The sequence below is a fragment of the Coccinella septempunctata genome, chromosome 5, assembly GCF_907165205.1.
Source record: "Coccinella septempunctata chromosome 5, icCocSept1.1, whole genome shotgun sequence".
Taxonomy (NCBI): Eukaryota; Metazoa; Arthropoda; class Insecta; order Coleoptera; family Coccinellidae; genus Coccinella; species Coccinella septempunctata.
In genome coordinates this window covers 2,575,214-2,588,162 of record NC_058193.1, presented here as the reverse complement: position 1 = coordinate 2,588,162, position 12,949 = coordinate 2,575,214, and the positions used below count along the sequence as shown (strand labels likewise).

Genomic DNA, 12,949 nt, shown 5'->3' with positions numbered 1-12,949 from the left:
ATTCCATTCCCAACCACTGCATCATATGCATTTCATCTTCGGGTTAATATTTTTGAAATCTACAATTGTTGTTGTAACGTATTCAAACTTAAGCCATAGAAGATAACGAACATTAACTCTCCTCAAGCTACTGCATATTATGATATTATACTGATCTCTTGTATTTCCATGCAAATAACTGGATTTGGTATGCCTTCAATCAGTTTGTATAAACTTCAATTATGTTCGTCACATATTTTCCGAAGAGATTCGACATTGTGATAAAATACGTAATAATAGAAACTTTTACGTAGAACGGGCAACATAGCGTTGATTTAAAACCCAAACATGTTTTGACAAGCGTCATAACCCCACATTTTCGTACTATACAAAGTGAAATGTGTCAAATTTCCATGGCCAACCGACTGCTAAAATAAAAGTGAATGGAGTATATATACATCTTGCAATACTCTCACAATTACGTGTCGTTTCTAGATTTTCGAAACAAAATATTCTAATATTTCCACTATACCTACAGGCTTTTCAAAAATCATTTGGCGTCGGAAAATCTGCACCATGGTTCGCAAAGTTCAAAAATCAAGGGAAAAAATATGGAATTCACTCACCTCTATCGATCTGTTTTTTTCTTCAGGTAAGGACTCGATGCTTAGATTTGAGTCGAATTCTTCTGGACGAGACTGTAATGTATTTTCTAGAATGCCAGCTTCTTGTTTCTGGCTCAATATCAAAAAAACCTCTTCTAAACTGCTTGTGTTGAATTTCGCCAGAAGTTCATTGGGGGAAGCTTCTGCTAAAAGCTTACCACCCCTCAATAAACCTATCTAGAATCAGATAAAAATACACCGGTTAGTCAAAATGTATGACGAACCTTTTTAGTTAGATGGCGAAATCATTGCTTCCTCTCATTCTGATTGTTTCTATAATCGACTAATATCAGGTTTAAAAAGAAAAATGATTAAAATTGCGTCGCTGGAAAATTGTTCACTCTAGTAGTTATGGTTATGAGCCAAAAATAAAACAAAAAAAGTCCGAAAATACAGAGGTTTTTCAGCCGGGAAATTTTCATATAATGCCATCTAGCGGAATTCACGTTTCTAGAGAACGGGTATAACACCCTTAACTTCGGAATTGTTTCCTGGTACCCAGAGACAGACCCTTTCTCTATGCAGGTACCTATATTTTATTATCATTATTTTACCGAGTTTTTCACCCCCAATTCAACTTTGTTAGAAATAGAAATACAAAAATGCTATTTACAAAAGTTATACGGAATCAACCAATTGTTTTCAAAATTATTTCACAAAAAGAAATATATAAAGGGTGGACAACAGATTGAATACTTCATGGTTTCAAATAGAACAGCGTCTATATTTTTCTATTGTTGGCTAGCTTTACTTTTTCTCCTGATCTCGCATATATACAGAATGGGCAAAATTGGTGATACCTGAATTACAATTTTTTCAAGCCAACGAGGTAGAGGAAAATGCATGACGTCTTTTTTCGAGAAACTAATAATGCCATCATCTGCATTACTCTCTATCTTGTTTTGTTTTCGAGTTATAGGTCGAAATTAAAATTTCAACTTTGGTCATTATCTCCGTTTCTGTTAAAGCTAGGATGTTGAAATGAAAACATTATAGGGACACTTTTTTTTTAGGAATCCAGTGGCGCACTATGTTTTTTTCCAACAGGTATATTTGCTGAGGTATTGTATAAAGATGTGTTTTTTCTCATGATAACAGTAGTTTAAAATGACTTAGAAAGACTCAGGGTGATGTATAATATATTTCTGAAACGGTAAAAAAATGGCGATTCTTTTTAAGTTATTTTAAACTACTATTTTTACGAGAAAAAACACAACTTTATGTTATGGCTCACCAAATAAACCTGTAGGAAAGAATCATAGTACGCCACTGGATTGCCATAAAAAAAGTGTCTGTATTGTGTCTTCATTTCAACATCTTAGCACAAACAGAAACGGAGATAATGACCAAAGTTGAAATCGCACAAATTTAAATTTTGGCCTATAACTCAAAAACAAAAGAAGATAGAGTAATGCAGTTGATGGCATTATTAGTTTCTCGAAAAAAGACGACCGTAATGTGCCATGCATTTTCCTCTATCTCGTTGGGTTAAAAAGTTGTAGTTCAGGTATCACCAATGTATGTACCACCATACCCCAATGTGTGTACATATGTCAATTGGTGTAATCATTTTGAAAAAAATTATTTCATTTCGTATAATTTTTTATATGTTGGTAGGTATATGTTTTTGTGACAGAGTTTAGAGGGAGGATCAATTTATTGAGAAAAGAGGTACCTATCTACACTGTACTATAAAGCAATCAATTTGATCGAAATATTAATGCATCACATCCATAATAAAACTGGCCAGGATCATTGGCCAACTTGATACTGCACTTTTTTTATCGTACGCACATTAAAATGTGTGTTTTCACGCTAGTAAAATGCGAGAATTTCGAAGATGTTATACAAAAGGATAAACGGAAAATTTTTATTTGTCCAAGATTGACTAAAATGTGCAAACTCTATGTTTTTCACTCCAAATATTCTGATAACATTCTAATGTATAAGCAGATTTAATTACACTTCGAAAATAAACGACTGAACTCGGGCAGTGTGAAATGTGCAAGTAAATATTTTTTTGCGTCCCAATTCTGTAAATTTTATATATGGTCACCCGCCATATCAGAAAATTTTGACCAAGGTTACAGTGCGCCGGACTGGCTCATACTTATCAAGTCAGATTTTGAAAAACGGGGGCCAATGGCAAACACAGAAATAATTCTTAAAACGATAAATCATGATAATAAATAATGAAATAAACTCTGAAACAAGAAATTCAATATCTCTAAATCCCGTAAATTTAATCAGAGACTTAGGAGTTTATTTTGATTCAAAAATGACTTTTATTCCACACATACAATACATCACCAACAAGGCTTTCACAATGCTAGCAGCACTTCAAAAATCTCGATACAATGAAAACTGTTTACTGCTCAAACGTAAAGGCGCATTTATACCAAACGAGCATTATTCGCGAACACTGTTTGAAAACAGTAGTACGGGCGGTGTAAACACTCATCGGCGCCGAACAGAGTTCGCAAACCCTGTTTTCGAACGTTTTAGAGAGCTCGAGCTCATTTCGCCACATGCCGGTAAAGTAATATTCCATTATAAGGCACTGTTTGCGAGCAATGCACGCAATATGCACAGGCGGTGTAAACACTCTTCGACGCCGAATAAAGTTTACGAAGCCTGTTTCAAAACGTTTTAAAATGCTCGATCCCGTTCCGTCTCATGTCGGTAAACCGACGAATCATCAAAGGGATTCGGATTTCCTTGCACTTCTGGCGTCATATCATCGAAAACACCTGTGGACCGTGATAAGTTATTGGGTCTTGGTATTTAATTTATTTTGAATTTTGGTGAGATCTGTTGAATCGTGATTTCATAATTAATTAATTCATTTGAAATGGAGTCCATTTACGATGGCTTCACAGACAGACGGTAATAATTTTCGATATTGATGGTTTTGAAATTCGGAAAAGGTACATGAGACTTCCATAAGAATCTCCTGTAGCCAAAAATCGAAGTGTTAGTGCCAGTCTAACCGACGCTGGAATGCACTCTCGATAATTGGTGCCTTTCTTGACACTTTTTCCTCAATTTTGGCGAGTAATATATTAACGTCCGATAATGACATGAGGCATAAATTTCTAAAAAGTTCAGTTTCGTCCGCTCTCAAGTCATCTAGCAGCTGGGTATAATTTTGTTCCTTTCAGAAAAGAATTTACCCAGGTTGTCTCCTCCTTTGGCGTAGTTCTTTCATTTGAGAGAATATTACTATCAGAGACTCTGATTACTTTAGATTCAGTAGAAATTGCAATTTTAGATAATGAGGGCGCCATGCCCGGTGCACTTTAGAGAGACCTCGTTGAATTATCAAGAACAACTGCTATCAAGAACACTGTTTCCGGACAGTTTTAGGACGTCCACGATATGTATCCATTGTTAGTCCGATTTATGTACAATGTCCGTATCGGATATCCATTGGATGACCGTAATGGACATAATACGGACTATATGACATATGTCCGTATCATATAGTTCCAAAGTAGTCCCTGACCGACTTAATAGGTACAGGCAATGTCAAAATATGCCCTTACTGGATATCTATTAGGTGTCCGTGATGAACATAGTACGGACCATATAACTTAAACATATTTATTACATGGTCCGTATAACGTCCATCACGTACACCTAATGGATATCCGGTAGGGACATCTTTTGAATGTCCATACTGGATACTGGAGTCCGTAATGGACGTAATATGGACCAAATTACATATACACATTACATGGTCCGTATAACGTCCATCACGGATACCTAGTGGATATCCGGTAGGGACATCTTTTGAATGTCCATACCGGATATTCACTAGGAGTCCGTAATATGGACCAAATAATACATACATGTATATCAACGAACACCAAAATTTAATATTATTTTTCACTAAACTCCATTTTTCCGCTTTGTAGTATTTGAATATCTTATGAATATTTTATTATGTATAACGTTATGATGAACGAAGACTAAATACTTGAGTAATTACTATTATAAAATAATCTATGTTTGAGTTTAAGACTTTAGTTTTTATTATATGGTATTTCTGTATTAATCGACTACTATTCCATAAATCAGTTAATAATATAATGAATATGTTCCTACAAGTAGATATATCGACGTCCGAATTCGGTTCAAAGTTGTGACATTTGTACGTCCCTCGGATGTCCAAAGAACTCCATTGTACCAGAAATGGACGTACCATGGATGTCCGTAATGTCCGAAGAGGACGTCCTATGGATGTCCATAGGACTACTTTGTGCTATTAGGGATGGTCGCCATATTATAATATTCATAGCCAATGCATTGAGCGTGTGCAAAGGAAATTTTTGAAGTGGGTTTCTTACAAAACTGGGTTGTCATTATCATCCGAAAATTATGCTCATTTTCAAATTGGTGAATAACCTCATTGACTGCAGGTATTTGATGAGCAGACTGAACTTCAATTGTAGTCCGGCGCTACTTAGAACTCGAGAGGTTTTCCACATAAGCTTTGCCCCAAACAATTATAGCTTTCAGAGTCCCTTATCAAGAGCACTTCGGCTGACAAACGAATGTCAGGCTGATATTTTCTATCAATATCTATATTCACTTTGAAGAAATACTTCGAATCCCAAGCTCTTACCAGTTCTCCAACATCTCAAATCTGATCCTACCTATTGCCCAAAATGAATTTTAGAAAGTATGAAATATTGGAAAATTCAATTTTATGGATTGGTGTTTATACAATTGCGGGTGTAAATACTTTTTGTTTGTTTGTTTTTCTTTCTCTTGTATAGACTTATTATTGGAAAATATTTTCCGTAATTGTAAAAATGGCTTGGCCGTATGATTAAATAAATAAATAAATATCGAATATGTATCAAGTTTAGCCGCCGACAAATAACGAAAAATAAATATAAAAAAGAGCAATAATATATCTCCCCACGACCTGGATAAATATAATATGACTATATGTAAGTATATTTTATACAGTCCTGTAGTTGAAATCGGGAAAACATTTTTGTTGTTAGGTTAGGTCTTTTTTCAGCACTATTTTGTCGAGTGCTATGCCTTTGCCAAATTAGATTCAATTCCTTGTATCGATAGGTAGGTACTTGTCACTTGATTTTATATTCTGAATTAAATTTTTTTTCCATTCAATCCATTCGTTTTCGAAATATTTAATTTTAAATTTCAAATAACATTAGTTTTCCCTAAATCATTCGACTTTTCCTTAATTTATGCTGCATTTTCGATAATAAATTTGCTATACAATTAATAAACAATTTTTTCCGCAATTCAGCGGAAGAAAGAAACAAATTGTAATATTTTGATGTATGGTGTATGTGTAATTTCATTGATACACACAGCAAGTTTAACGAAATGACCATTTCTGTACAAGATTCAAATTTGTATATCTCGAAAAAATGGATTGTATAAAAAAAAATTAAATACGCTGTACTCAAAATAGAAAGACTTTTCAAATAAGGGATCACTTATCCCATCATCCCTTTTCGAAATATTGTGGTTGGGGTTGCATCAGTAGGGGTTGAGGCGATACGGTTTTGAATTCGATCTTAGACGTTGCCCGAGCGTTTTTATATAATTCGGTTCGACCTAGAGAGCTGCAGTTTTGGCCCATTCTGTTGGATAAGAGTGAAATCCTATCTGTGGATGTGACCAGAAACCTTCTTTTCAAAATTCTCAAATCGCTCAACAAAATACTGCTGTAAAATGACAATTCCCTGATGAATCTCGCTGATGCTTCGAAAATGAGGGATATATCGAAACGCAAAAATGTTTTTCCGAGATCTATAAATGTTTATCTAGTTTAAAGTGAAACACCCTGTACATCCTCTATGGAGAAAAAACATTATAATGTTTTCAAAATTTCGTAGATTTTTTTTTCTCTTCAAGAGATAATATTTCCATGTTTCTCTAACTCAGGGCCCTGAGAACACAATTGGTGTGGGCCCGTAAGATTTTTCTCACTATCTCGTCCGGCCAGGTTATCATCGAAGTGATCATGTTATTTTATTTGGTAATCACACAATCAGTCAATGCATACTACTCATAATTTCTTTGCACCTTTTTTAGAAAATCAGTCTGCGAATGCTGTTTCACAAAATGCATCGATTTATGCATTAATGGGACTTACCAGATTTGCTTGTCTCGTTTCCTCAATGTAATGTGTAGTTATTATCACAGCCGTATTTTTTTTCTGTGTTAATTCCCCAAGGTAGTTCCAAATCCTACAATGAAATTTCATATATATATATATATATATATATATCTGCTTTCAAATTCGCATTATTTTACTTTTCTCTTAGAATTGGATCCACTCCAACTGTCGGCTCATCAAGAATTAGTAATTCTGGATTGTGGATTAGAGCTGCTGCAAAAGAGACCCTCCTCTGTTGGCCACCACTGCACTCTTTCACATACCTGAAAGGGAATATTCGTTTTAGGTAGTGATGCCCACGAGACCAAAGAGACGAGACTTTACTGTAGTCTCGTCTCGTCTCGCCAATAAGACACGAAGTCTAGTCTCGAGTCTCGTCTCCTAGTCTCCTAGTGAATATCGCAAATGTGAATTGCAACCTATATTCCGAAAGGTACAAAATGGGATAATGTGAAGTCATGATTTTATAGAATTATTCGATCATAAAATGAATAGTTAAAACCTTAAAAACTTATAATATTTGTTGAAAATCTCAAAAATGGCCGATGGTTGATTTCAGGTTCAGCCAAATCATTGATGGGGCATTCTTCATTGGTTTTCAAGAGTCATTCATTCATTGCTGTATCCCGTTACCAGGAATAAATCTACAAAAAGAAAAAAAAGAGTTCGAACAGACTTGCAATTTCTCAGGGCTAATTGCGACTGTGTGCCCTCCTGTGACTGAAAAGACCCAACCGTGACCTGCAGATCCTTCCACACTCAGGGCATAGATAGTCATCAACCAGATTTGGCCGCCGCTGTGTCCTTCTCGAGTCTCCACTATAACTGAGTACCAAAGACCTCCACTGTGACCTGTCTAACGCTAGTTGTTCCCAGTTATGATTGGCATTAACTGATTTTAGGGATTGATGTAGTGTATCCTTAAACCGCTTGTACTGGCCTCCTGGTTTCCGGGCTCTCTCAGTGAATTCGCCATATAGAGCTATTTTGGGGAGTCTTGTGTCTTGCATCCTCAGAATGTGGCCGCTCCATCTGAGTCGGGCCCTCGTTACTTGAGTCTCAATTGTTATACAACTCGCGCGTTGCAAGACTTCTGCATTCGAAACTTTGTGGAACCATCTGATGTGCATTATCTGTCTTAGATGACGTTGTTGCGTGTGTTCAAGCAGTTTAATATGTCGCCTCTAGGGCGTCCTGCTTTCGCTTCCGCAAAGAAGCGTTGTGAGGACGACTGCTTTGTAAACAGCTGTCTTGGTCTTCAGATTGAGGTCGTGATTTTGAAACACTCGGACCTTTAGTTTCCAGAATGCCCGTGATGCCGAATTGATACGGTTGTGTATTTCCGTGTCAAGGTTAGCCCTAGTATTTATGAAGCTTCCCAAGTATTGGCTCGACCTGTTCTACAGTTTCATTCTCCAGGCTGATATCTGTTTGAAGGCTTTCTGGCGGACTTACCAGGATTTTGGTCTTGTCGATATTGAGTCTAAGGCCTAAAGCTTCATATATATGTTTATAGGTGTCCAACATTATCTGTAGATCCTCTGGGCTGCTAGCTATAAGTGCGCAGTCGCACGACTCGCACGAATACAATCATAATTCGGCGAAAAAATATGAATCGCCATTTGAGATAAAAAAAAATTGAGGAGAACTCGAATCGAAATTCGGCATTTTCTTATTCTCTGTAAGATTTTTCCATCAAGATTACAACGAAAAACTTAGAACAGTTCTTCAATAAAAGTGCCTGAAAGTTCAATTTTTTTAAAGTAACAGCTAGCTATTATCATCGTTGTGATAATCCCGAATAGGGACTATTTTTTGGAAAACTAAAATATCTCTGAAAAACTTCGAATTTTTCGAGATTGGAGGTCATGGAGGGTAACAGTGGTAACAAACAGAAAATTTAATTTCATGAAATAATTCTTTTCCTAAGAATTGCACAAAGTTTCACTATTCCGCACGTAAATATACACATAAGTTTTTGTATGCGGAAAAGGAACGTGTAAGTAACATCTAATCATCCCTTGAATTATTTTATCGATTTAACAGGTGTGAATAATTCCGGTGACAATGCATCAGGAAATTTCCATTAAATAAAAAAATGGCGACCCCAATATCCGATTCGATTATAATTGGTATCTAGTGGTTTTCGGATTCAAAGATCATATTTCTTCTATCAAAATTGAAAAATGAAGATGTGACAAGACGAAAAAGAAGAAAATAAAATATAAAATCTCCTTCTAAAGACTCTTGCAATTAAATGCGCTAAAGAATGGAAAATATTCTTTTCTTGGAGAGAAATGAACTCACGACCCATTTGGAATAATAATATCAAAATCTAAAATATAGAGCAACTTTTATATTGAGTGTGCGTGTTACTTTCTGAAATTTCTGGCTTACCTGTCATCGGGTGGTAGATCGAGCAATTGTTTTAATTCCATGAAATTCGCCAAAATTTCTGAATCATTTTTATTAGCTAGTCTTCCAAAATAAAACACAGCATCCAAAACTGTAAATTCTCCTACTAGAGCTATTTCCTACGAAAAAAAATATAAGTTACTTGTATACCCATCGTATCTTTCATTTACAGAGCTAGGTATAAAAAGTTGATATTGTATCAGATTTTAAAAAGCCAACGTTTGGCGCATCATGCATGATCGTTGTGAGTATAGGGCATTATGAATGAAAAAATGTCAATATCAAACAATTACTGGTACCTTATGTACGCCATTTATAATGTTGGGCATATAGATATGATGACCGGCCTACTGATACTGGAGTCACCATGTAAATAAATATATACTCTGAACGAGCCAGCAGATCAGGTCCATATCTCCAGCCCCCCCAAATTTGAATTTTCACCTTTTTTTGATGCTAAAGTTTTGTTCTAGTTTTGTACCGAAATGTACCGTGGAGAAAAAGTTTTGTACCCTAAGATTAAGAGGTCTTAGGAGGGTTTCAAATTGGGGCGGCTGGAGACATGTTTTTGAAATAATGAAGTTTCGGTTTCCGAAACAAGCTGAAACATGTGTACTAGTTTTGTACCGAAATGTACTGTTGAAAAAAATTTTGTACCCTTATTAATGAAGAAAATATGGAATTCAGTTTGGGGAAACTGTAGACATGCTCACCCAATATTTTTCATTTCAAAGTTTTGTACCGAAATGTACCGTCAAGAAAAAGTTTTGTAATCTAAGATTGAGAGGTCATAGGCCATTCTACGAGAAAAATGAAAATCTTCAATTTTCTGATAACAGTTGAATCATCTATACTAATAATATAATAGAGTAAGGGATTCCCTGCCCCTCAGTTCACTAATTCAAGTCTATTATAGCCTTGCCTATAGTCAACTTTCCTATAATATCCTAGTCTGGGGTAACTGTGTAGATTTCAACAGAGCTTTTGTTGCCCAGAAACGAATTATATGTCGAATTTTCAATCTCAGTACTCGTACATCATGTCGATCTACACTCACTGCTCACGGTTTGTTGTCATTGCCATGCATTTATATATTAAAATGTTTGGTTTATGCCAAGGAAAATATTGATAAATGGTCCAAATTATCCGATAACCATGATTATCAGACAAGAAATCAGGACATCCTGCTTGTGCCGAAGCATAGGACACGAAGGTTTGAGAACTCTCCGTCCTATCAGTGTATTAAAATGTATAACTGTTTACCAAAAACTATAAGGTCCCTTAATTATGTACATTTCAAAAAGAAAATTGAAAATATATTGTTAAGTAAATGTTATTATTCTGTAAATGAATTCTATCTAGATTGCCCCCAAATTGTTAATAAGGGCTGAATTGTTATGTACAATGACTTGTCTCATACACCGTGGTGTCTTAGAGGATTAATAAACTATTATTATTATATGGAAACACATTGACGTCTTTTTTTTCAAAATCGTGTAGCATATTACACAGACTCCAACCACTAGAGATAAAACACGAACAATCAACATACTATCAACATTGTTGATACTATGGTATGCTCTTCTTTGGTAAACTTACAACCTCTTTGTCTTTCAAGACTTTCCAATTCACAGAAAACGCTAACACATGGCGAAACAGTTAATAGGTTCTTTCGAAAGATTGATAATCTTCAGCAATATTGGGGTACTCAATTTATCAACAGAATGTTTCAGATTTCCCTTCTGTCATTTGACCATTTCTGGAGTAGGATTCAATTATAAAAGCTTTTTGCTTTTGTAAATGTGAAGTATGTGAACATCCCCTCCGAACTGAAATACGTATTTTCGTCATTTCAATTAGGGGTACAAAACTTTTTTCAACGGTACATTTCGGTACAGAACTTTAGCGTTAAACAAGTGCAAAATTGATGACTTTTTTCAACGTCGCGTCGTGTATTTCTTTCTGATCTTAAGTTAATCAAATTTGACTTTATCAACGATTAATTTCGTTTTTACAACGGTACCTATCGGTACCAAACTAGTACACATGTTTCAGTTTGTTTCGAAAACCAAAATCTTATTACTTCGAAAAGATGTCTCCATCCCTGGAATTCTCCTAAGACCCCCAAATCTCAGAGTACAAAACTTTTCTTGACGATACAAAACCAGTACGAAATTTTTTCATAGAGAAAATTTGCATTTTCAAATAAGGGGGTGTACTTGCCTATAGCCACTTATTAAAAATGATAATTCACTCATTCTATTTGGGGCTACAAAATTTTTTATCGAAGCTTCATTTCAGTATCGAAAAGGTGCAAACCAATATCCCATATTCCTTGGTGTAAAAAAAAACACCCCTGAAGCCTCAGTACTTTATATGGAGCACAGGTACACTCCCGGGGTAGAGAAGTGTGCCGTTTTTGTGACGGTACATTTCGGTACAAAACTAGTACACATGTTTTAGCTTGATTCCGAAACCGAAATCTCATTATTTCGAAAACATGTCTCCAGCCCTCTCAATTTGAAACCCTCCTAAGACCCCTTAAACTTAGGGTACAAAACTTTTTCTTGACGGTAGATTTCGGTACAAAACTAGTACAAAACTTTTGAGCTAAAAAAATTTGCAATTTTCGAAGTGGAGGGTAAGCATGTCTACGACCCCCCATATTAAAAACCGTGTTTTCATCATTTTAATTAGGGGTACAAAACTTTTTTCAACGGTACATTTCGGTACAAAACTAGTACAAAACTTTAGTGTCAAAAAATTTATAAATTCAAATTTGGGGGGGCTGGAGACATAGACCTCAGCAGATCCTGGCATCCAGACAAACCAAAAGTTTGCCCTGACCTGGCCGCGTAAAATACAATCTTATTATAATAGGAATGATGACTGAAAGGAGTCAATAAGAAAATGAACTGAATTTGAAAGGACAGTACGAGAATGATCTCGATGATCACATAGATGATGCAGACCCTTATTAGGAATAGTTGGAATGGACAAAACGAAGACGAATTGATTAGAAGCCTTGACGGAAAGAATTGTGTTTCGGTTTCGGTCACAACAAAGTTGTGACTTTATTTGGGTAAGACATGACCTATAGAACTAAAAACAGATTTATATGATTTTCTCTAACACAAGTTGTTGATTCACGACGTGTTTCGCTAACACAATAGCATCTTCAGGTGGATTAAGGTAAACTGAATGCATAAACCAAAACATTTCACCCTCCTGAAGATACTATTGTGATAGCTAAAAACGTGTAGTGGTTAAACAATTCATAATTGTGAAAATCATATATATGTAGTTCTGTTTTTAGTTCATGACCCGGAAAGCTTTCATAATATCTACATATTATATACAGGGTGGGCTTTTTAAAACGAAACAGACGAGATAACGGGCGGAATAAATTCATTTCGAAAAAATGCTCGGACACGTCGATTTTTGTTTCCAGGGGGACAACATTTAAGGTCAAATTCACAACTATATCGCTTCAACCCTTGGTGTTAAAACAACAACCCCTAAATTTTCAATGAGGAAGATGGGGTAAATTTCACCTCATTTAGAAGGTCTCCTCATCCTGAGTTCAGCATATTGGTTTTTTCTTCATTTGATTCATTGATTCTTGAATTATTGACATTTGAATTTGAAACAACTATGGTATTGTCGTCAAGCAAGCTGTCTGAATCAAGCGAATTTAATCTATTTTGTAGATTTGATGAAACTC

At 35.5% G+C, this 12,949-nt stretch overlaps 1 protein-coding gene across 1 annotated transcript in view; it reads right to left on the bottom strand.

The window, feature by feature from the left end:
- Positions 1 to 12,949, bottom strand: part of LOC123312746 (ABC transporter G family member 20-like) — a 102,448-nt gene that overhangs the window by 39,505 nt on the left and 49,994 nt on the right. Inside the window, exons 4-7 of the mRNA XM_044897214.1 lie at positions 9,208 to 9,344; positions 6,948 to 7,073; positions 6,787 to 6,880; positions 606 to 821 (exon numbers count right to left, since the gene is read on the bottom strand). Coding sequence (XP_044753149.1) covers positions 606 to 821; positions 6,787 to 6,880; positions 6,948 to 7,073; positions 9,208 to 9,344 — 573 coding nt within the window. The remainder of the gene's footprint in view (positions 1 to 605; positions 822 to 6,786; positions 6,881 to 6,947; positions 7,074 to 9,207; positions 9,345 to 12,949) is intronic.